The sequence below is a fragment of the Sarcophilus harrisii genome, chromosome 3 (assembly GCF_902635505.1).
Source record: "Sarcophilus harrisii chromosome 3, mSarHar1.11, whole genome shotgun sequence".
Lineage (NCBI taxonomy): Eukaryota > Metazoa > Chordata > Mammalia > Dasyuromorphia > Dasyuridae > Sarcophilus > Sarcophilus harrisii.
Window position 1 is genome coordinate 349,317,508 of NC_045428.1, and position 27,038 is coordinate 349,344,545.

At 33.1% G+C, this 27,038-nt stretch overlaps 1 protein-coding gene across 2 annotated transcripts in view; it reads left to right on the forward strand.

Annotated features, from left to right (window-relative positions):
* The window catches only part of KYNU (kynureninase), a 142,741-nt gene extending 129,538 nt beyond the window's left edge, over nucleotides 1-13,203 (forward strand). Inside the window, exons 13-14 of one of the 2 annotated variants that reach the window (XM_003763844.4) lie at nucleotides 5,546-5,776; nucleotides 11,056-12,439. In XM_003763844.4, coding sequence (XP_003763892.1) covers nucleotides 5,546-5,776; nucleotides 11,056-11,178 — 354 coding nt within the window. In that variant the 3' untranslated portion in view covers nucleotides 11,179-12,439. Of the gene's footprint in view, nucleotides 1-5,545; nucleotides 5,777-11,055 lie in introns of both variants that reach the window. The other variant, XM_023499197.2, reaches the window with a different exon arrangement.
* The last annotated feature ends 13,835 nt before the right edge of the window (nucleotides 13,204-27,038 follow it).

Here is a 27,038-nt window from a genome sequence, read left to right on the forward strand (position 1 = left end):
TTATTTGTATTACCAGCTATATATCAAGGCATACTTGAAAAAAGAACTCTTACTTGGGGATTCTTCTTTAGATTTCATGTAACTAAAACTTCTTCTTAGATGTTTCTTGAAATTTTCTTCCAGATACTTCCAGATTAGGAATCTTTATAAAGTAAGGGTTACCTTGTCTTTCTAATATGTCTTTGCTCACCTTTTCTGGAATGTGGTAGTTTTATAGCTTCTTTTTCTACCCCAAGTTCTACAACCCACAACTTTACTTACCCTATTCAAATGTTCACTTGCATGAATTTTTATTAGCTCCGCTTTGAAACTTAAAACTTGACAGACCATAAAACCAATGAAGAGATATCATGTAGTTAGCATCATTTTTCTTACTTTCAGCTTATTCTTTCTCTTGTCTCTAATTGTGGTTCTTCAGATGGCAGGAGCTATTCTAACTGAGTTCTTACTCAAATAGATTTTCTCTTAGGAAAGCGTTTTTTAAAATTCTCTAACCATATGTAATGTCCTGGGGGAACCACTCAGTCCTACCTTCCACCTTCCACATTGAAAAACTCAGAAAAGAACCTCAGATTCAAGGTACTCTTTTTGTGTCCATTCAATCAAAAATGTTTAGCTTATGCACCTTTGCTTTTAACAGTGAGACAGAGAATAATATTAGTACAAATTAAAAGAATTTGATGAGATAACAGTCATAAAAATAACAACAACAAAAAACACTTCTTTCACAAACTGCCAGATAAATAAACTCATGTTCAGAAGGAAGAATGGATACACCTAAGGAATACATGAAAATGGGCACACTAATAGGGAACACACACTGGACTTATATGGCCAGGGGCCAGTTCCCCACTAGTCTAATGTAGTTTATTGCCAGATGACATATGGTACTCCATATGCCATCTGCTAGGTGACAGACACAGCTCCACTGGACTTTTGGTTATGAACCTTCTGAGTCTAGTTTCTCATCTCAGCTAGTATCTTCAACTCAATATTCTTTAGGCAAAAGAGGGAGCTCTCCTATCTCTCTTTTAGCTTAAAGTCCAGAGGCTTTTAGAAGGCAAGCCCTTCATATATGCAATGTCAGGCTAAGAATAACCCTTCCTTTCACTCTATTATTTATAATACCTTCAGTGAGATCTAAGAGATGCTTGATCTCCAGAAGAAAAGTCCTTAGAAAGTTATCTGTTTTTCACTTTATAGTATTTTTCCAACTATATGTAAAGATAGTTTTCAATATTCATTTTTATAAGATTTTTGAGTTCTATTTTTTTTCTCTCCCTTCCCTTCTCCCTCCTCAACACAACAAGCAATCTAATATGGATTATTATGTATATAATCATGTTAAAGATATTTCCACATTGGTAATGTTATGAAAGAAGAATCAGAAAAAAATAGGAAAACTGTGAGAAAGGGGAAAAAAAGAGTGAATTAGTATTCTTTGAAGTGCATTTAGAATCCATAGCTAAAAGATTATTTTGGAACAAGTAATACCTAAATAGGTAGAACTTGAAGATATTATCTGTCTTTTAACTTAATATGTCTGGTGGCAGATTCATTTTTCATCACTCTGGATAATTCTCTGATAGGGTGAGAAGGTTCTCCTTACAATTTTTGATTGCTAATTTTCACTCCCTTCAAAACCATTTTCAAGTACCACTCTTTCGAGAAGATCTCAATTAGTAATTTGTACTAATATTATTCTCTGTCTTACTGTTAAAAGCAAAGGTGCATAAGGTAAACATTTTTTTGAATGGACACAAAAAGAGTACTTGAATCTGGGATTCTTTTCTGGGTTTTTCAATGTGTAAGGTGGAAAGTAGGACTAAGTGGTTCCCCCTGGACACTACATATGGTTAGAGAATTTTAAAAAATGCTCTTGGAAAAGAGCTCCAAGTTCTTACAACTCTAGCCTCTCATCTCCAAGATCCTTTGGTCTCCCATGCAAATGAAATGAAAAATGGAGAAGTTACTACAAAAAAGAAGAAAATGTTCTACTGGTCACATGACAGGGTTCTGTTTTGCCTTGGTTTGTTTTGTTTTACTTTTTGGCTTTTCTTTGTTATTCTATTTTTAATTAAATTTTTTAAAAGTTAAAAAAAGATGAAGGGATAAGTCATGCCTCCAACTTCCTAAACCATTTCTTTCAAATATTGATGTCTTTCATCTAGTGTGTTTGCTTATAGCTTTCAACTTTCTAACATCTGCAAATTTGGTGAACTTATTATTTATGTCTTTAAGTCCCTGATAAAAATGTTAAACAGTATAGAGCCAAGTAGAGACTTCTGAGGTATTCCACAGTAGACTTCTTGTCATGTTGACAGAGAACCATTAACATCTACTCTTTGAATTCTGACTCCTTAGCAGTGTCATATAAGCCATATTTCTCAATCTTGTTTACAAGAACAGTATGAAAACTTTACACAAAAAGTAAAATCTAGATAAATTATATCCTTGTGCAAGAGGTTTCAGCAGTTCCCTGTTATAACTAAGCTAAAATGCAAACTCTTCTTTTTGGCATTTAAAGCTCAACCTTATCTTTCCAGACTGAGTTCCCATTATAAAACCGATCACACTTCTGTTTCAGCTATACCTACCTCCTTGATGTTCCCTATACTCATTTCTTTTCTTGCCCCCATGCTTTTTCAACGTTGCCAGCATAAAGGGCTGGAATGTTCTCCCTTCTTTCTATTCTCCACTTATTTAGTTCTCATCAAAGCTCATCCATAGTACTTTCTTGATTGGTCCAGCTATCAGTGCTCCACTATGCCACTTTAGAAGTGGCAAGAATCTCTAGGGCTTGGCCAAGTATTCCTATATAGAGTTAACAAAAACTTGATTAATTTAATTGTTTTAGGAATAGGAAAATAGCTACAAATAGCTATGTTCACATGTTAACAATGAAGGTTTTTTCTTTTTTTAAAAAAAAGGTACAAATCTATCTTTCTTCACATTTATTTGTAGAGATAAAAGACAAATAACTTCTTTTAGTTTAAAAATTCTATTTAAATTCAATTCAAAATGTATCCTAGTATTCTTTGAACATTAATTGATGTTTAACGTGATATATTTAATGATTCTTATATTCAATGCATTAGCTAGACATTAGCTAATTATACAAAAATTTTGGAGTTTTAATTAACATACAATAATCATTATGCAACATACCATGCCTCTTTAAAAATGTGACTATAATGGAGTAACTTTAAAAATTCTAGTTCATTAGAATCAGTGAAAACATTTAGGATCATTGGATTATATATTTAGCTGGAAAGAATTGTAGGGGTCATCTAGTCTAATCTTATTTCATACCTGAGAAAATTCAGGACCAGAAGCTTAAATAACCTGTATAATGTTATCCAGGAATTACTCAAGAAAGGACAGATTTGCCAAAGCAAATAATTGGGATTAACACTTGGACAATGAAGATAGATAATCTGAATAATTCAAAAGAAAATTAAATCTAAAATTCAGTTCTAAACTCATGCCAACCACCTACTATTTGTGGCATCAAGTATATCAAACAAAAACTTAAAAAACATATTTTACGAATATATCATTTGATCCTTGCAGCAATTTTGTGCTATCATCTTCATTTTAGATGCTATTATTATCTCCATGTAGTTGAGAAAGCTGAGACAGGCAGAGATTGGGTGACTTGCCCAGCAAATAAATATCTGAGGCCAGATTTGAATTCCCGTCTTTCTGACTACAGACAAGTGCTTTGTTTACTCTCTCACAGGTCATCAAGGACATTCAGTCTAATGTTGCCAGAGGGAAAGGACCTATATAGTTGTTAGAACTGCAGTTAGTAACTGCAGCAAAGAAATAGAGAATTGAGAGATGTGAGGAACATGAGGAAAGGAAACTTCTGTTATTCAAAGATGAGAACAGATAACAACTCTATCTAGTTCTGCCATTTAAAAAATTTATCTTTCACCATATATTTTGTCTGATCTTTTTTGTATGTAATTTTGATTAAATATAGCAAGATATCTAATAAACTCAAAACATCAAGTACTGCTTTACTTATCCATCTACATTGATGAAAATATTCTACCTTCTAATTCAGTGAAGCCAGATAATATGATAGAAATATTAGAATACTGGCAAAAATTTTACAGACTGGTAAATGTTTTTTTTTCTCCTGGATGTATTTTTAGAATCCATGTGGAAAGATGACTGAGTCTTGAAAACAGCCAATATCTCCATGGTAGAATCACGGAATGTATTTTTTATACTTCCAAGTAACTACATTTTAGAGATTACATGCCAAATAAATTTAAATGAAAATATGTTTGTTGGGAATGTTTTAGGTTCTGGTTCAAAAGATATTTTTAAGACTATAAGCAATGTTTAATTTTAAATTACCTAGAAAAAAGTAATTTTATAAGCAAACCTTTCCAAATGCAATCACTGAAGGCTAAACATCACCAAGTGAGCCTTTCTTTTCTCCCCTGTATAATGTGATGCTGGGGAAGGACACCAAAGGGCACTAAGATGCTTCTTGCTCTTTCTGACAGTTCATTCAGTTAGTTCTTATACATCCAATATATTTTTAAACTTTGCTTGACCTTAAGAGATAAGCTAACAAAGCATGTCTTCTCTGACCCATAATGTCACTACACCAGTCTGTGTGTATGTCCCTGCCACTTATCCTTTCACAGGAGAACTCAGCAGGAGCCAATATGTTCATACTAGGACTATATTTTTTCAGAACAAGATGTTCCAATTTCCCCACTAATATTTATTCTATAGTGAGGATTCTATTTTTTCCTATCTAAAAAGAGATAGACTTAACTGCATTTTTTTTTCTATCAAGAGACTGTTAAATAAGAAGGGAACAAATATATATATATATATATATATATATATATATATATATATATAAAACTATAATGATTTTAAATAATAATAGTCATATTCTTTTTTGCAAGTGAACATCATACAGTGCCTCTTGTGATATTCTTTAATTAGAAAACAAAATTTAATTTTAGAGACAATTTTCCAAATCATTGAGAATCATAGAATTTTGGAGCTGAGTGGGAGTTTAGAAATGATCTAATCATCTTGTAGACAAGGACATCTTAGAGACCCAGCGAATTTGGGTACTAGCTAAGACTAGAGCCAGAAAGGAAAGAATCCAGGTGGTTTTTCAAGATATTTTTAATATTTCATATTTTTATTTTTGAGCATATTTTAATATATCAACGGTATATATTTGTAATTGAGTGTGGACTACCATGTGATCTAAATGATATACAGGATAAATAATTATGTTAACTCATTATTATTTTCTTTCTTGCACAATTGGAATAATATTTGAAAAATGTTATATTGTGATGAACAAGCAGGTCCATTTCATTATTACAGGACACTTCAAATGAACATATTTTATTGTGCTTTGCAGATATGGTTTATGTACAAGGTGGTATTGGAAATATTGAAATTATCATGTCTTTAATCTGACTATGGCTTATGCTTTCTTTTTTTGTCTCTATATTTCAGTAAGAAATTTTTTATCTAATTGTTTTACTTTTGGCAGATCTTTAGTCAAACAACGATGGAAACATTAAGGAAAAAATCTATTTTGCTTACTGGTTATATGGAGTACTTGATCAAACATTACTACAGCAAAGATAAAACAGCACCAAATAAACCATTCGTTAAAATAATGACTCCCTCACATATAGAGCATCGAGGATGCCAACTAACACTCACCTTTTCCATTCCAATGAAAAGTGTTTTTCAAGAACTAGAAAAGAGAGGCGTGGTTGTAAGTTTCTTTTCCTTTTTTTGTAGCTATTTTCCCACAGTTTATATTTTAGTGATTGATATTGTCTAAATTTCATAGTCCTTTTATATTCTGTATGTTATATTATCCATGAAGAAGTATTTAATATATTTCATATTCATGGGCATTATAATTTCTGCAAAAAGAAAAAAAACAAACATGTTTTTATGAAACAGATTTTCCTATTAATTCTCTTTGAATAAGAGTAAAATGAAATGCAATTTCTCTTCACTTCAATTTAATATCTAACACATCTTTTTTGTAAAAAGTTGTGATAGAAACTTCATTCTAAAAATATTTTATAATAATGATCAACTTTATTGTTTTTAGAAAACTATTAGACAAAATAATAGCATGATTTTTTATAACTAAGGCAAAAACAAATTAATGCTTGAAGAATAGTAAACTTTCCTTTTAATTTTTAGTCTGAGTCAATGTACAGTAAAATGCTTGGAATGATATTATATGTTAGGCACAAGGTACACACATGCACACACACATAGAAAGAGCATATATAAGAATATATATACATATAAATATACACAATATATATAGAAAATTTATATGAGAAGTTTTATATAGAGAGAATATATAGGAAGATATATATGTCTCTGTATATGTGTATATATGTGTGTGTGTTTATGTATAGATAAACAGATATACAAAGAGAGAATATATGAAAAAATTTGGAGGATATTGTAATCTTTGAAAGGATACCAATAAATATTTTTTCTTAGGGTCCTTATCTTATTTTCAGGGTATCATTATATACTTAAAAATACATATATTTTCACATATATATATATTTTTTCCTCAAAGATCAATATGAATACATTGTACTGAAATATTATATATAAACATATCCATGTATGTATAATTTCATTTACAAAGTGTTTTCATAGACCCTATCTTATTTGACAACCCCATGTAGTTTGTCAAAAATGTATTATTGTTCTCATTTTACTAATGAAGAAATGAAGACAGAGATATAAGATGATTGCTCAAGTTCACAAAGTACTGAAGCTAAAACTTGAATTCAGGTTTTCTGATTTCTAGGCCATTATGCTTTCTACTTTAAGATTTATAGTTGTTACATAATATTTATAAAGTATATTTTTGTTCTTTATATTATATTTCACTGCATTATTTTATTTTATATTATTATTAATGGTAGTGTTTTATCTATAAGAAGCTGCATAGAAAGAAGAAGATTTTTACTGGTAGCAATTTAAAATGGCATATAATAACTACTAAGAATTGTAAATTTATAAATGAACTTATCTTATCTGTTTCTTACAATTTTTAAAAACTCCATTTCTCAGGGTCAAAATTAAACATTTTTTCCCATAAACAATCTTTTCTTTTCTAGTAAGAACCAACATAACTTGTAGTTTTTGTTTTTTAATAAAAACTCTCATTCTTTTTCCCCCCAAACTATGTGCTGTTCTATATAATGTACATGGACAATTTTTTTTTTAAAGATAAGGAAAGACATTTCTTTCAAGATGATATTTTAGATAAGAACAGTCACTCACTCTTATAATCTCTTCTGCTTGGGGAAGCTGAGAATTGTACTCCAAAGTTCTAAGATGCTGTAGGGTTAAAGTGATCAGATGCTACACTAACTCCAGTATCAGTATGATAAATTTTCAGAAGTCAGGGGATATTAAGTTGCCTAAGAAAAAACAAAACCAGTCAAGATTACAAAAAGACTAGATCTATCAAAGCTTACAAACTGACCAACAGTAGAACTGGACTTAGGAGTCCTCACTGCACTTTCAACCTAAGTTTAAAACTTGGGAAAAAAAAAAAGACAGATCATCCCCATTCCTCTCCTAAAAAGCAATAATGTCTTTCCCTTTATTATTTTTTTTTGTTTTATCTTATTTGTGACCCCTAATAGATTTATTTTCAATCCTGAGACATGCCAGTGATTCTGATATGTATAAAGATATATGGAGAGCACACAAAGACTTTTTAAAAATTGTTATGTCTAATCTGAAATAGTGTAGTATAATAGAAACTAAAAGTCTTACATTTGAAATCAGAAAATCAAGGCTGCAGTCCTAACTTGCTACCACTATGAACATAGTCCATTCACTTAATTTTCTGTTTCAGAGCTTCAGTTTCCTCATGTGGATGCTGCCACAAAGTTGTTATAAGAATAACAAAGCTTAAGTGTCATATAAATTTGAATAATTATGATTATTTTACATAATATTCCTTAGGGTGGTGAACAACATAATTACTATGAAAAATCACTTCATGGAATAAAGAGAGAATGTTTTAATTACTGGAAATACCATTGGTATTTTTAAATGACAACTAGCTCTAATACATCCAATTTATTTGGTCAGTTTAAACAGATCAATTCATTGAAAACAGCCATATCTGTTGTCTCAAATGAACTGATTTTCTTTGACTTGTCAATTCAGTCAAAGAGGTTCAACTTCATTAAGTCTTGTCTAAAAACAATCTGAATATTGCTCTTGCATTAACTAAAAAAATTTTACCCTCTATTGTGAAACTTTCATATTTTGGGAAAATTAATAAACTTGCTTGTGAACTTGAAAAAAATGAGAACATGCTAATTTACAGAGAATTATCAAAGTATATTTTGCTGCATTGACTATGAAATTTTTCATCCTTTTAAGTCTTTCATACCACATTTTCACAAGACAGAAGATATGAACAAAAATAAGTAATAATGACATTGAATGTGTCAGTGTATTTCTTTTCTTTTCTTTGGGAGGCAATTAAAATTAAGTGAATCACCCAGGTCACATCCTTAGTAAAATATGAAGCCATATTTTAACTCAGGCCCTCCTCACTCCAGAGCCATTGCTCTTAATATTGCAACACCTACCTGCCCAAATATATTTGTTTTCTGGTTAGTAGTTTAATTAAAATTTTCTTGACCCATAATTTTGTTAATATGGGGAAATTTTGATTAGTAATCTCTCTCCATGAATTAAAATTAATAGATGGTAATGTATAATCTTAGAGATTTACCTGGGACCCTGAGAAGTGATACAGCTAGAATGTATTAGACACAGGATCTTAATGTACATCTTTGTGACTCTAGAGCTATCTATCCTTTAATATATTAGCCATATTGCCTCTCAGTGGTCTCATCCGTTAGTCAACAAAGATAAGTGCCACTAATATGTTAGATACTGTGTTATATTCTAGTGATAGAAATGTGAAAGATGACCCAAAAAAGGAAGCTGAAATTTTGGGAATGGGGATAGAAAGGGACATTAGTAAGTAGAAGTGTGGGAAAGGTGGGATCTAGTTCAAATTATTACAACCAGGTGGGAAATAATGAGATAGTTGGCTTGCAAGCCCTTTTATTTACACGGAGCCTTGGGAGGAGTTCTTTGCACTACCCTACAGCTCTAGGCAGAGATACTTAGGATACTGGTCAAAAAAAAAAAAAAAATAGTACCAAGCTGACAATCTCACAGACTGAAAAGTTTCCTGATAATGATCTTAAATAATGTTAATTTAGATATCTTTTAAATAACTTGTAGTAAATGGAAGTAAAACTTATTTTGTAAAAATTGTGAAATATGACTAAAATCAATGAAGTCAGAGTTGAGATGGAATAAAAAGCTATATATAAAAATTTTATCTCACAATAGTCATATAAGAAGCACAAATCTATGTTAAAAGGGCAGGAAAGATGTCAATGATTTTGATTATTTATTATATAAGATGAATCATTAATATTTGTGGTAGGGACTCATGGAAATAGGGATAATAACAGCACCTAGCTTTCAGAATTGTTATGAGGACAAAATGAGACAATATTTTGAAGTGCTTTGCAAACACTAAAATGTTGTATAAAAGTTAGTACTAAATTGTGGTACTAGGGGAAGCTAGGTAGCTTAAAGCACCAGCCTTGGAATCCAGAAAGACTCATTTTTGTGAATTTGCCTTAGACACTTAGTAGCTGTGTAACTTTAGGCAAGTCACTTAACTCTGTTTGCCTCAGTTTTCTCATCTGTAAAATGAGCATGGAGTAGGAAATGCCAAATCACTTCAGTTATTCCTGTTATTTATACCCCAAATAGGGTCACAAAGAGTCAATACCAACTGAAAATGACTAAACAAAAGCAAAAATATTACTATTATCTTTATTATCATGTAATCTACTTCATGAGCATTTGTTCTGTTCATTTTGATTCATTATTGCTGCAATAAAATGTGAGCTCAGCTGCACTAAATCTACTAATCTTAGAAATTTTGTTATAATGCTAGTTATATTTGTTTCAAGACTGAATCATCTAATTGGATTTTCAGTCCCCAAGTCAGTCATTTATTCAGAGCTATGCCTTGTATTTAGGTTTGGCAATACTTTAACCTGTCAATTCTTACTAGTCCAACATGTGCCTGGAGTTTTTAGCCATTTCTGAAACTATAAATCTCTCTCTCTCTCTCTCTCTCTCTCTCTCTCTCTCTCTTTGTGTGTGTGTGTGTGTGTGTGTGTGTGTCTGTCTGTCTCTGTCTCTGTCCTCTGTCTCTCCGTCTGTATCACTGTCTGTCTGTCTGTCTGTCTGTCTGTCTTTCTGTCTCTCTTTCTGTCTCTCTCTTCTCTCTCTCTCCCTCCCTCCTTCTCTCTCTGTCTCTCTCTCTCTCTCTGTCTTTCTCTCTCTCTCTTTCTCTCTCTCTCTTTCTTCCTCCCTTCCCCCTCACTGTCACTCTTTCCATATACATATACATATAATAACTAACATTTATATAGCATGTTGAGATCTGCCAAGTATTTTAAATTATCTTCATTTGATCCTTACGACACAATAATCCTATATAGTAGGTATTATTATTTATCTCCATTTTACAGATGAGCAAACTTCAGTGCTTTAATATGATAACTAGTTAGAAAATTACATAGGTATATGTGCATATATACATACAATTTTGCAAAATGATATCTTTCCACTATGTGGGTATATATATTTCTATGTCTGTAGATATCTTTATCAAATGCATAGTATTTTAATCAGGATTTGGAAAACTGCTTTTAACAATTTAGAGGAACCAATAAATGTTAATCTATTTTTACCACAATGAGAAATACTTAGCTTTTATAGACTTCCCAAATGAATAAAATATACACATTTAACAAAGATAAATTTTGCTATGATTTTACAGTAAGTTACCATGACCTTAGATTTTCTGGGACTATTTCTAATATCTCTTTGATATAGTTGAACAATATAAGACACTAATCCTTTTTTTAAATTCTTTTTTCCCAGTGTGACAAGCGGGAACCAAGTGGCATTCGAGTGGCTCCAGTTCCTCTCTACAATTCTTTCCATGATGTTTACAAATTTATTAATGTTCTTGCCTCTGCAATTTCTGCTGCAAAACTAAAGTGAACAAATCTATTTTTAGCTCAACAAACCTAATTATATTAGTGTCTCTGCTGTCACTTCCTGGCTATTTCTGATTGCAGCAATGTAACCCTATTGAGGTGATGGTGTTATATAAAGCCAATTATATGGAAAAGAAAAAAAAAAGTGTTGGAATTTTTTTTAGAGTCCTTTGTCATTCTTCTTGGAGAGTTAGTGTACTTGCTCATTTTATTGAACTAGGGAGAGATTACCTAATATCATTTTGCCTTAAAAAAAGATCTGTATTGTCTGTTAAGTCAGATGTTGCTGTTTCACATTCAGTAAAATATTGTGAATTGATTTCAAACACAAGTTGAGGGGTAGTTTCAGATATTTTTAATTCATCAACTTCAATATTAATATCTACTGAGCTTTTATTTCACAAGTATTGTTTTAGTTCCAGTTTATCCAAGAGGTTATGTTCAGTATGTCTTTTGATAGCAATGATGTATTCCCAATCACTTTAGTAATGGTTCTCCTAGTTTTAAACTAAGGAAAAGGAAGTTTGTTTTCCACTATGTGCCCTTATCTCTGTAATACCTTTTCTTCCACTGCTCATACTGTGCAATTTTGCCTTTTAACTTGATCATCCTTTGACCTTAGTGTCCAGAAAAGACAAGAAAATAATTGCAAGTGTATTTTTTTCTATTCAGTATCTATTCCACTCTATCCTGAAAATGAGTTGAGGGTTAAAAAGCAAGAAATAAGTGAAAGGAGAGGCTAAGGAGGAAGTGAGTCTGAAATGCTTTAGGCACAAATTGTGGAGGTTGGGAAGCAAGAATACTTTGCCCTGTGATTCCCAAACATTGTGCTCCAAATATATTAACTTGTTCAGAGACTTTCTTGGGTAATTGCCTCAGATTCCTATCTCTGATGTACTATACTGAATGCCATAATTATTTTTATGGAAGTTGAAGAATTCTTTATATCCATGGACAGAAGGAAGAAGGTGGGGAGAAATGGAAGAAACAATGAAAAGCATCCTTCCAGCTCCTATTCAAATAACTTGACTGTACTGTTCTTTTGTCCAGATGGGAAATTTTTAGTAACAATCAGTGAAGAGAAACAAGCTCTGACTTAGATGCTTGACTACAAGATAGTTTCTACAACCATTTGCACTCTAATTTTGGCTTAAAATTAGTGGGGTCAGAAAAATTTCCAGAAAGGCAAACAATGGTCTTCACAATACTTCACACAACTTTATATAATTTCTTAAATATTCTAAGTTTGGACATTTTCATTTTTTCATGGGACAAAACTTTTGTTTTAGTTTTGATGTAGATCTTTGTTATTTATGTTTTTGTTTATTGGGGAGTGTTGGCGATGGGACTTGACTTTTTTTCCTGAGAACTCTCACCATGGAAGCTCATTTTTCCTGATACAAAGTATTATTCCTCTGACTAAGAAATTATTTACTCAGATAAAATGTGTCAAAGGCAGATCTTGAATTTGTGATTCTAAATGACTCTAAAACTTGAAGTCATGACCTGAAATCTGTTCTCTTTCTACTAGACCAGACTCCCATATCTGTGCATATATTACCTATGTATGTATATGTATACCAATAAGGTGTGGGAAGAAGAGTGATATGATAAAACACAAAATCAACACAGAAGCATAGGAAGAACTCAAAATGAAAGGATCCTAGGATTTAGAACTGCATCTGAGTATAGAATAGGCAAATGGTTCGTTTCCTTATTCTATGGAAGAGAAATTGACTGTCAGAGACATCAAGTGATTTGTCTAGTCATATACAAGTATTAAATAACATGATTGCAGAAGTCAGTATCAGGTTTTCTGACTTTACATCTGGTGCAATTTCCAAATGGATATTCAATGAATAAATGGAAATGTATTTATATGGTTTCCTGATTTCTTAAAGTCTATGTTACTACTTTAATGATATTTGAAGCATGCTTTATTGAATGTAATATAGTTAAAAAAATTTTCCTGTTGATGAGGAGTACCTTTATATACTTTTATTGATACAGTATGTTGTAATATAGTGTTAGCATCACCTATTTCCTACATTGTGATCCAGAATGCTATGTTTTTAAGCAGTTTTTCCTATGTTTCTTTCTTTTGACTTCTACCATTTCTGTTCTTACTATATCTCCTTCTATCCTGTTTTACACATAGACATCCAAGTAAAGGCCAAAAAAGTTCCACTTCTCAAAAAACCCCAAAGCATGAACTTTTTTTTTATAACTTTTTAAACTTCTAAGAGGACTTCTATACCAGATAATTCACAATTTATGATTATGGGATTTCATGAATGTGTTCTGAAAGATTGTAGATGTCAGAAGTCAGGTGAACTAGACATAAATAAATACCATCATGCTTCAAGACATCATCTCTCCAAACACTAGAAGACCTTCCATTATTAAATGTTAGAACCACTAGATTAGCACTCCAAATTAATGTAACTATTAGACCCATATAGACCCTTTAGCCATGTTTTCCTTTATAGACATAACTTATACTCCTAAATTATGGCTAGCCACACCAGGTAATAGGTAAAAGGAATAAGATGCAAAAATCAACACAAACCCATCATCATTGATGAAAAAAATCAAAGTGCATTTTTGTTTAGTAGTGGATAAAAATAGCAGTTTTTCATAGTTGAAGGAAAGTATATGTTTTAGTATACATATTAATTCATATTTAGAAAGAAAAATGTCAAATATATTAGGAGTATTTATACAACTATTTTTTTCTAAAAAATGCAGTATGAGAGAGTGAATTCTTTGTGAGACTTTTATGTAGCAAATATCAACTAAGATAAAAATCAGAAATAAATATGTGCCCAGTTATAATTAATATGTATTTGATAACTCAGTGTAAGCATGACAAGATGGTTCTTTGTGATCTCAGACAATAACATATGTTATCAGAGAGACAAGTAAGAAAATAAATATAATGTTTTCATCAAATAGTGAAGATGGTCAACCACATTATATATATATATATATATATATATATATATATATATATACATGTACATATACATTTTGCTATAGAAGATTATGAAATGCATAATGGATAATCTTGATGACAATAAATTGAAAAATATTTTGCACAAAAATGAATGCAGCCAAGATTATAAAGGAAGCAGAAAGCTGGAAAACAATTTTTACAGCCAAGTATTTCTGATGAAGGCCTATTTCTAAAATATAGAGAGAACTCAGTCAAATTTATAAGAATACAAGTCTTAAACACCAGTCTTAGAAAATGTAATTTTATTGGGAACCCATTAAATATTTTAGAATACAACAGTAAATAGCAAATATGTTTTAGGGAAGTTGTTAACCATATATAAAAGGAAAAATAGTCAAAGAAGGAAGAGTCCTGAAGTAGGGTTATTATTACAATAGTCCAGGTAAATTTAGTTCAAGGGCCTGAGATACAATAGTTTTCTTGTGAGTGGAAAGAGAAAGGTGGATCCCAGGGATGTATAAATAGAATTAACAAAACAATTGGTTGTGGAAAATGAAGCCAGGGCAAGAGTCAAGAATGTCTCTGAAGTTATATATATATATATATATATATACTTGGGCTCTAGTGTCTGACAGAAATAGAGAAGTTTCAAAGACCTGGAGATATAATGGGAAAGGTAATGATTCTGTTTGAGCATATGGAGTATGATGAGACATCCAGCTCAATATGTCTATGTGGTGAAAATACATTTCAGGAGAGATTCAGGCTGGGTTTTTGTTTGTTTACCAGACCACACTTTATAGGTGTAGCAACATCCAAATGGGCAACTCCATTTACCAATTCACATCAGCTTCTGCTCTGTAGCTTATAATCTCTAGTGCCCTGAATGGTCAATTGTTTTGGTCTGCGATATGTGTGTGAACATGGGCTCTGTAATTACTGTACTATATTCTAGAATTTCCCTTCTTCACAGGGGAGCAGGATAATGATGTTACACAACAGTCACTTAGAAGGATTTCTGAGCATCAGAGCTGTCTGACATACCAGTCATCCTTTGCTAGTGAACTCTAGCTAAATTTGGAGATACCTGTAACTGCCAAGAACTAAAAGCTCAAGAGAAATCTTGAGCAGCAGCTGCAGATTCAAAACCTTGCTCAGGATTTTCTAACCACCTGGACTTATTATGTCTACTGATATTCCCCTTCCCTTGATCCTTGATCCCTGCCCCCCAAACCTCTAGAAATTATAAATATCTCACCCTTTTCCCCATTCCCCTTTGAATAGCCAATATCTCTCTGAGATCTCTGCTCCCTTGCAGGATCTTTTCTTTCCTTCTTAGACAATAAACACTTTATAATCTGTGATTGGATTATGTTTCACTTGGGGTCCCTCTTTTGGGCCTGGAGTCATCCTTTAATATATGTTTTAGAGCCTTGACTTGAACCTAGATTTTGATTTAAACTTAAGTTCTCTAGCCATTATATTAAACATCCTTCAAGTTATGTGTGGAGAGAGAGAGAGAGAGAGAGAGAGAGAGAGAGAGAGAGAGAGAGAGAAGAAGAAGAAGAAGAAGAAGAAGAAGAAGAAGAAGAAGAAGAAGAAGAAGAAGAAGAAGAAGAAGCAGGAGGAGGAGGAGGAGGAGGAGGAGGAGGAGGAGGAGGAGGAGGAGGAGGAGGAGGAAAGAAAAGAGAGAAGGAAGGAGGGAGGGAGAGAGAGAGAGAGAATTTAATGTGGAGAAGAAATGCCACTTGATCCCTCATCCTGTGCTTAGTTTTTCTAAAGTGAGGAATAAACACACTTAACTTTTTCTATTTCCATCATGCCCTCAAATATCTGGCAATTGATCGTGCAAATTGTTTTGAGCTTTGATAAGCTTCTAGAATGCCCTAGAAATCTTTCCAGGAAGGATAAAGTCTGCAAACATTGTGGCCTTCACTGTTATTACAGACCTCATGTTGATACTTTATGGCCCCTTTACATCTAAAATGGAAATATGTCTCAGTACTTAATATAGGGTTTTGTATGCAGAGTGTAATATATATATATATATATTACACTCTGCATACAAAACCCTATATTAAGTACTGAGACATATTTCCATTTTAGATGTAAAGATATATATATATATATATTGAAATTCAAAGAAGTCCATCATTAATGTTAGGGCTAAAAAACATTCTATAGAAAATCAAAACACAGAGAACAATATTGAGCACTGAAGTATTTATGGGCATTAATTATTCCAAGGGTCAAGATTCCATCCTTCTAAGGTATTGATGGAGCTCCTAGGACATGGTCAATGAGTTCATTTTGATGAATCTCCCTGATCACTTCAAAAAAATATTACTCTTGATAAATATAAAAGTTAATTAATAATGTTTTACTCCATAATGATCTTGTTTAACATTTACTTTACACACATATACACACACACGCACACACATATAGTCCTTATTTATTTATATGATCCCCTCTTCTCCAATCTATTGCCATATGCCTCCATCCCCAACACACATCTAATTCAATAAATTTAAGTTTTTCTGGACTAGAATTATTTTCATTTTTGTCTTTGAATTCTTAGTTCCTAGCATAGATTCTCCAACATATGGTGCTTAATCAGTGCTTCAATTAAATTGAACTTTTTAACCTACTTCAATGGAACATAATTTAAAATCAGATAATACTTCCTAGTTTAGATTATGTCTCCATTTACATATTTACAAAACTCAAATGTAAATTCCCGTTCTTTTATGGACATCACAATTAAAAACATGAAGGGGAATGTTTTGTTAATTGGGAATAGAGATTAGGATAATATCTTCCAAATATCAGCTATGTCAACAGAAAGATCTGGGTTAAAGGTACAGAAGAAAAGGAAATTCAGGTTATTATTGTGAAATGTAGTAAATAAGGCTTTTTTATTTATATTTTCAGTACATGATGTAAACAAGAACACCTCCAGATATTATTTTGGCAGGCACAAAAACTGTTTATCTGACAGATGATATAGGGAATAATACATGGCTCTTAATTAGTGAGAAAACTGTGACTTAATCAAGAGATTCTGATGGCATTCAAACAGTTTGCAGATAGCTAAATGGAATCTGTATTACTGAATTACATCCTAAATACATTTTAAACTCACAGACTAGAAAGTGGAAGTTTTAATAACTTAAAAAATAATTTTGGGAGAAAGTATGTACCATATTGCATATTGCATTGTTGGTTATAAAAGCATTGAAACTAAATAAAACACAAAAAAGTAGAAATTTTCTCCTCTGAGTATTAGATTAAATCCTACCCTTATTTTTAAAGCTCTTTCATTAATATGAAACTGGCAGGTTATACATTTAGAGATGGAACCTTAGAGATTATTTATTTCAACCCTTCTATTTTATAGATAAAGAAACTGAGGCACAGAAAAGTTAAATAATTTCCCCAAGTTCACAGAGACAGCAAGTAAAAGAGTTGGGAAAAGTTTATCTAAGATATTATCCAACCCATTCTGTTGAAAATTGAGGCTCAGAAAGATTAAGTGCCTTCCTTAAGGAAATGGCAGGATTACAGTGTGAACGCATGACCTTGGACTCTAAATTTAATGCTCTTTCCACTAGAACAGATGTGATATTCTGAAGCATATGTTTGATTCAGAAGGTTTGACTGCATCATCAAGATTCACATACGTAGAAGAGAGACTCAGGAGAGCATGTATGTTATATACACAGAACTAAACCTATGCTTGAATCTATGGGCAAGTCTCCAAGCTAGGGAACTCCAGAGGCTAGGTTTCCAATACGCAAAATGAATGAGTGGGACCAAAGGAGCTCTGAGGTCCTAAATCTGTGATCCAGTATTATATTCTACATCAGTGCTGTCAAACTCAAATAGAAACAGGGGCTACTAATCTGTACATAACAATCCCGGTAGGCCGCATATTGACTTAGTTTTAAAATGTAATGTGATCTATGTTTTATTGCATTTTTATTTATTTGGTTAACTATTTCCCAATTACATTTTAATCTGGTTTGGGCTACCCTCAGGAGTTTTGCTGCAGCACATTTGACACTTCTGTTCTACTTCACCTAAGTTATTATATAAAGCAAACAACCCAACTGCTGACTAGTCATTCCAGTTATTTCAAATATTAACTACTAAGTTCTAGGATTGCATTATCTTTTCACTCAGTTGCTGTATAAGACTGTTTCTTTAAAAAAATTATTTTTTAATTTCCAACTATAAATCATTTGCTTTTTTTCACCTTTCCAACTCTCTTTCCTGGGGGGGAAAAAAGAAAAAGAGCATAAAACTTTTTTTATTATATAAGCATATTTGAGCAAAACATCTAAAATTATTTCTCATTTTATATGTTAATCCATCCTCTCTTTTTCATGAGGTAGACAGCATTCATCATTCTTCTGGATTTCTGGTTCATCATTTCATTATTCTGAGTTGTCTAATAGGATTGTTTCTTTTTATAATTATTCTTATATAGTATTAGTTACCTGTGGTTGCATAAAGCTGTAGCATGTGTAAAACATGCTGGTAAAACAAAACCATCTTGGTAGATGGAGGTTAAAGGTAACTAACATGTCTCAAGGCTGTCAATGACTTGGGGTACATCTACTACAAATATTTGAAGACTTCTCCCGAAGGAATGGGAAGATGGGAACAATTTGTTCCAAAGGCCATGAAGGTGGCTGTCAGATTCATCCAGCCACAAAGAATTATTTTGCAATATGTAATACATTCTTCAAAAATGAAATGAGCCATGTAAAGAGCATGCTTTTATTCAGTCAATCAAAATATGATACAATTCATATCTCAATGATTCTGTGGAATTTTGAATCCTGTACCACAAGATATTCAATTTTACCACTTTCCATATTTACAAATTGGGAAAGCGTGACATTTTAGGGCTCTCTAGAATGGCATACTGCTCAATTTTCTCCAAAAAATGATGACTTAAGCATTCATTGCTTAATAAATGTCAGTGGCAAATAATGAAGTCAAATGCTAGATAACAAAAGCAATCTTCTCCTTAAACACATACATACCCTTAAATATACACTTGATAGTTAAACAGAGAAAAATAGTTGACAATTTTGGGTATCATAAAAGAAAATAACCTTCCTTTTTCAGTTGTACACCTAAGTAAGGGTTTTCTTCCTATGTGAGAGAGCTTTCTAAGGATATTAGATCCTTAAGAGAATGGCTGTTATCTACTGAATCTCTACTATAAAACACTTAAGCAAAGAAAGAAAAACAAATAATGTGTATGTAGAGGTTTGTGTGTTTTGTGTTTGAATGTATGTATGAATGAATATGTATATTATATATATATGTATATGTATATATATATAATACCTATGTTTATATAAAACTAAGATAGGAAGGAGGGAGGGAAGGAGAGAGGGAGAGAGAGAGAAAGAGAGACAGAGAGAGAAACACACATAGAGAGACAGAGAGAGACAGACTCAGAGACAGAGAGACAGAGAGACAGACAGACGGACAGAGATTATGTGCAAGGCAGATGATTAAAAAAGACAAGGAGAACTCCAAGAAGCAAAACTCATCCAATTGTCTGTGCCAGACATATGACAATGTCTGCAGCAATTTCTAGCCAGACAGAAGTTTGGTGCCAGAAGCCTACAGAGTCGCTGAAAAATAAAACTGAGTTACTGGATTCTCAGGACTCTGTTCCTCAGAGTCAAGTTTTATTTAGCTATTTCTAAGTTATTTTTATCTCAGGACTGATTTCTAAATATCACTTAGAATTATCAAATTTTTCTTAACTTTTTAAAAAATTTTGAGACTAAAATTTAAACTTATCAGAACTGAAAACTAAATTAACCACTTTCTTTTGACCAAAGGTTTTGTACTGGTGGCACCTGTATACATGGATTTGCTATTTTGATGGATCAAATAGAAAGATGTGTTCATGTAATACAGTGCTTTTTATTTTTTAAGAGTATATAATAATAATTTGTTGAATGAATGTCTGCTTTACTATATAATTTAGGAAAATCTGTTCTAATTTATGGAACAATTGTCTCCAGGCCCCAAACTCACTCTTGAAAGTGAAAAATATTTTATATTGTTCAAAAAATAAACATGTACATATAAACATATGTATGTAATATATTTTACATTATCCACAGAAGTGGACATTTGCTAAAAGTGAATATGTTCAAGGAAACTAATTATCAAGAGGCAGTAGAGTACAATGGAAAGTTAGGTTTGGAGTCAGCTGACCTAGGTTTAAAACTTGAATCATCTACTTATTACTTAAATGGACTCAGATAAGTCCCTCAATCTTCTTGTACCTCAATTTCCTCATCTGAAAAGTGAAGGATTTGTATTAGAGGACTTCTAATGTCCTTCCAACTCTATATTGATAAAATCAATAGCCCATTGCTGACACAGGATGGGGAATTCCTCTGATGTATTTAATGTTTGGTTTACTCCAAGGATGTATTGAAACCAGTTCCTATTGAGAAAATTGCTAAATTTTCAGTGGCACCATTTATACCTTGGAGATGAGCAAATGCTATAGAACAGGGCTTGATTTGATGCTTATTCATTTTTAAGAATTTAGAAACTAATTGTGAAAATGTTAATTATTTAGACTAAATTTAAATGTCATGTGTATGTTTTTCCAGAAAGCCAGTTGTTAAACACTGATCAGCACAACAATTACTAAATCACAAAACAGTACTCTTATCAGAGGAACCTCTCTCCCTATTACCCATAACCTGTAAAAAGAACTCTGTCATTTTGATGATCTTTTTTTTTTCTTCAGTTTTTCTCTTCCTTGGACTTTCCTTGGATTAAAGATAGCAGAATCAAGATGTCTTAAATGTAAGACTGCTGGAGGATTCAACTTGCTAACTCTGACCTCAAGTAAACAGAACACATTGATGGCTACAGGAAATATCAATATTCTGATAGACTTGTGATCACAGAAATGAAGGCACCCCCTGCATAGGTACAAACCAGGCATTAAAACCAGCTTTCTTAGCTACTTCTATAGCAGACTATTTTCCACAAATATAATGAGGAGTCAAATCCTTATTAGAGTGGACTTATTGCCCTCTGCCCTCTTACATATTGTCACAAGACATACACATGTCTTGTGCTTTTACCCTACTAGAAACACTAAATACTCTAAAGTTCATCTCAAACCAGTCATATTGTCAAATCTTTGTGACCTCATATTGCAATCAAAAACAATAAAGTTTGATTCATAATGAAATATCAATGCCATCCATAACTGAAAGTGCAGTAAATCTCAGCCCCCTTACCCCAGGGTGAAACCTTGTTTTTCAAAAGTAGCTCTCCTGTGGTTCTCAAGTTGCAGAGAAAGAAATTGGAATGTTTACTTTCTTTATATGAACCTCCTTTATCTTTTTGTCACTGACACAGGGGAATGGAGAGTAAGGAGAGAGATTAAAACAAGTCTAATGACTGAAAATACTCACAATCCTGTTTCTCTAGGAAACAGGTGACTGGGAGAAGTGTGATTATGATCTAGGCCGTTAGGTTGGCCAGGGGACAGAGTGATGGGCTTGGAATTAGGAAGATCAAAGTTCAAATCTTGCTTCAGATACTTACTAGTTGTGTGACACTATGCAAGTCCTTCAAAACTCCCTAGCATCAGTTTCTTTGTAATAATTAGTATTACCTCAAAGGGTTGGGAGAGCCAACCCCAAATGAGTCTGTACAACCCGAAAGTACCATACAAATATTATCTATTATGTAACTCTAGTAATGGGTCAGTACCAAGATAAATACTTATTCTGTCCTGCTCTACCTGCCTCTCACAACTTAGGGAATATTGATCCCACAAGCATGCCCCTTCAACCATTGCACTGCCACTGATGGCTCCACTCCCCATGCCCAGAAGGATTGGTTAACCAAAATGTTACTTCACTGGTACAAAGAAATCATGGCCTAGATTTAGAAGAAAGACTGGACTCAGAGATGAACTTGTTAATCCACTTTAGAATCTTGTCTTATGTCCTAGAATTTCAGCGTTCTGATTCTCTGTCACATTTACCTTATCAAATAATTGAACTGAGAAAGTATCCCATTAAATAGTACTATCTTAGAAACATCACCTTTGAAACTCTAGGGCTGGGCTCCCATCCACAGTTTCTTGAAATTTCAGTTTTCAACCTGATACTGCAATAATATGGGGAGTGCTGAACTTTTGTAATATCAACCAGACAAAATCTAAAACATCTCACATTAATATTATCTCTTTCAAATTTGTTTTCTCCACCTAAGGAAATATACATATTTAAGTACAACATATTCTGGGAATTGTATGTCTAGATTTATAATTGTTCATATCTCATTTTTCTTTGTACCTCTATTTCTTTTTCATAATTAAATTTTATTTGCTTTGATCAACAGAAAGCCACCTCTCACTTCCGTCTACCTCAGTAAAGAGAAAAAAACAAAATTCCTGCTACAAACATAAATGAATATTCAAACAAAACAAATTCCCTCACTGACAATAAAATAAAATAAAAATAAGAAATCAATCAGCACTCTGAGTCTATCATGCTACCTGAATAGAGATTACATATTTTCATCATTAATCCCCTGGAATCATAGTTGATTACCATTGTGTTGAAGAGAGTTTATAAACTGTTCAAAATTGTCTTTTAAATATTGTAGATAATATAAGAATTGTTCTCCTGGTTTTGCCCATTTTACTCTGCAGCATTCATAAAAATCTTCCATTTTTCTGAAACTTTCCCCTTTATCACATATTAAGAGCTCAATATTATTTTATCTTATTCATATACTATAACTTGTTCTGCCATTCTCCAATTGCTGGTTACAGTCCCCTCAGTTTCAATTTTTTTTTTTTTTTTTTGCTATGACAAAAGTAGCTCCTGTATATATTTTAGCACATACTTATATGAGAAATAATTCCTTGGGACACCTACTATTTCAATCTGATTAATCAGTTTTATGTGGTTCTATAGGGGCAGTGATTATAACTTCTGTATATTTGGCTCCAAAGCTGTGAGCTACAGATTGTAAGCTCATTTAATTATAGGAAAGTAAATAGAAGTCCTCTACCCTTGTGGTCCAGCTTAGTATGGTGGATTACATAAGAAATTCCCTAATTTATTTTTTTGTAACTCTACACCATTTTCTCTTGTCCAGCATAAGCAAGTGACCATCTTATGACCACTTAGTCAGTGGAGATGCACCATGCTCCACTCAACCCAAAATCCCCCTGCTGCTATTTTTCCTAGTTAGTGCATCATATTTGGCCTGCTGAAGCAAGGTCTATCAATCACTGGTGTTCTATACTTTATATATCCTCTCTAGAATGTTCAAGTATTAAGGATCAAGTCATGATAATAAGGCCTTGGAAGAAGAGGGTATATTTGATCATGAAGAAGATTTTGGACCTTTTAATAAAGTGTCATTGTATCAGGGCTCTGTCTCAGTGTATTTTCTTGCAAATTGGGTGATTACAATTCCCACCATATTGCTACTTCTAGCTGGGACAGCAATGCATATTCATTAACCTCTTTAGGCCAATCTCTGCAAGAAACTCAAAAAGAACGTACACACCAGGTCAAGTTTTCGCTGTTAGCTCATCCACACATCCCAACCCTGGGAAGTTAGACTGTCGTCACTCTCTGTACCCATTGCATGCTGGACCATTGTCAATCATTGTCTTGCCAGTGGACTTCAGTAACTGTGGAGGAGAGAGTGAACCTAATGACTTTGTGCACCAATCATATCCAATTCATATATAAGAACAAACAATAACAAGAAAGCTTCTGCATGAAGCCTCATTAAACATGTGCCTCATTACAATTGTTATGGTCTAAGTTCAAGCTTGCTTCTCTCATGAAGGTGAAGGAATGAATTAGGTTCAAAGGAGAAGTTTAGAATAAACTTTCTTTACTGTTTTCTGAGAAGAGTCATCTCTTCTTCTCTTTCCCCTCTCCTTTTCTACTCCTGTTGCTCCTTTTTTTTTTTAAACTGGGAAAATTAACTTTTACTTCAGTGTGGTTTTCCTTTATGATTTCTTGAAATATGACTGGAAATACAAGGTTTTGTTTTTTAAATCCCTTGTGTTTTAAATGGAGTTACTTGACTCCACCTTAAAACCCAAATCACTCTGACTTTCATTAAATGTCCAATAACAGTCTCAACCCAAATCCCTGAGGTTCATTTTTGAAGTATTGATATTAAAAGGAGTATAAATAACAATTGTTTTCTAATCTGTGCTAGATATCTTTGTGATAGTAAATTAAATCATATATTATCTTATCTCTTTCCTAGCCCTTAGTCATTGAACAGATTGAGAGACTGAAAGATATTAATTTAGAAAGGCCAGTCACCCTTAGCATCCTTGGGCCAGTCATCTTGACCTTTGTCTTGCCACTTGATGACGCTAGAGAAAAAAGTGAGATTAATACCTTTGCTCAGCTCTGTCTCATTCATCTCCAAATCACCATAAGTTAAGATATCTTCCTGATGATATCATTAATACTCTTCCAGAACAAAAGATGAAGAACAAGTAAGCATTTAATAAGTTTTGTTGAATTAAATTGATGTTTATTTTATTACTCTTTTATGTTTTCCACTGTATTTATCATCCTAATTGTTCTTCCAATTGTTACCTCAACATTTCCCCCCCCCCCTTTTTCTGACATCATCTTACATCAACAATTCCTGTTGACATAATAAACTGAATATCCTGTAGATAGCTTTAACTCCAAAACTGGACTCATTATACTTCCCTTTAAAACCTCCCCTCTTCCTAACTTCTCTATTACCATTGAGGGTACCATCACTCTCCTAATTATTATGCTCACAATGTTAGATATCATCGTCTCCTCACTTTAACCTTCTATATTTAATATGTTGCCAAATCTTGTCGATTCTACCTTCACAACATCTTTCAAACACATTCCCTTCTTTCCTTGGATACTACCACCACATATCATTTCACACCAGGACTACTGCAATATGTTTCTGTTTGGTCTTCCTGTCTTAGTCTCTTCCCATTCAAGTCTATTTTCCATTTAGCTATTTGAGTACTCTTGTTAAAGTAAAAATCTGACTATATCACTTCCCATTTGATAAACTCTAGTTACTCCCCATTATTGATAAGATCAAATATAAAACTTTCTGGCTTATAAAGCCCTTTACAACCTAGAGCCCCTTCCAACTTCACTTTAATTCTAATGCCTTCCTATAATGGGCCAGAACGCTGTACTTGAAATAAGGATTCTTACAAGGTACTAACTCAGTGGAATTGATAAGACAATGGTTATCTAGTTTAGCATGGTGATGAATAGTTTTCTAATTCAGTATGATTGAATTAATCTTACAGCACATAATGGTTCCCTAGTGATATAATGATTGGCTTATACTCAATATACTGCATATAAACTGGGACAAATTTAGCCAGAGAAGGTCTCGGAGCCCCGGAGAGACATTCATTCCATCTCACACCATCGTGGTGGCTCTTCTCCTTCACTTGTCCACTGAAACCAAGACTCAGGGGGACTAGGTCAGATTCGGGAAAGACAGAGGACTGGAGGCTGAAGCACAAGCTCTTGGACTGAGACAAACTTCAAGACAGAGACCATCCTGGTGGTCCTCCTGCCTCCCCCACAGAAACCAAGACACATTCCAGAGGACCTCAAGAAAGCTGGACTGGGCCCCAAACAAGGAGACAAGACTGTGAAGGAGACAATAAAGAGTTTTGGACTTTATCTCTGGCTATTTCTTGTGGTGATTACTCAGCTAAAACTAAGGCTGGTCCAGAGACCTCCAGAAAACCAACCAAAACATTACTCCTTACTATCTCTCAATCTTTCTTTACAAATGATAGCAAAAACTAGAGCTATTATGCATGAAAATTAAACATGCAGATAAATGTGTGAGTGGGAACTGTATTTGTTGTAAGATTAAAGTAAATCATACTAATTTACTAGAAAAATATTACTGAATTAGAGAACTATTAATCTATATACTAAACTAGATAACCATTGTCTTATCAATTCCACTGAGTTAGCACCTTGTTTAAATCAATCATACAGCATTTCAGCCTTCTACACCTCCCTCTGTTACTGTCTGTAAATTTGTCATATATAAATCTTATTTGTGTTTAGTTGATTGTATGTTGTTTCTTCCATTCAATTTTGAGATCCTTGAAGGGAGGAACTGTTTTAACCTTTATTTATATCCTTAGGGTTTAGCACACTATCTGGCACATATTAAGCATTTAATAAATGCTTATTGATTGAACAGCTGCTATCCCCCCAATTTAATACAGAAATTTTCTCTTGGCCAAAATAAATGTCAAACCAAACAAAGCCATGCTATCACTATCTGGTGACTTTGGTTAAGATGATGGTCTTCCTCTCCCAGGTTATTTTTTTTAAACTGGGTAAAAGAGGCCATTCGTTGCCTCATTTCATATCCAGCCCTTGAAAAGGTACTGCGTCAGTCAAATTGAAACCTGGGAAATACCTTACCTTAAAAAGGCCAGTCTCCCACTGCATCCAGGGTCATCTCCAGTCATCCTGATCTATATGTTGCAACTGTACCCAGATTGCTCTGGAGAAGAAAATGAGGCTGATTATTTTGCATAGCACTCTCTCACTTAAATCCAATTCACTTGCATGTAGAAGCATCTCCTCCTTAATATCATGGTCTGCTTTGGAAAAACAAATGATAACAACACAGCTCTCTTCAATGTAGACACTCCCTCTACTAAGGAAGATCACAACCTCTCCCTAGACACTCTTCAAGTTTTGTTTGAAGGTTCAAGGTGAGCTTGATAATATGCTGGATTTCACTATAATGTTTTTTTTTTTTCTTGAGGCAATTGGGGTTAAGTGATTTGCTCAGGGTCACAT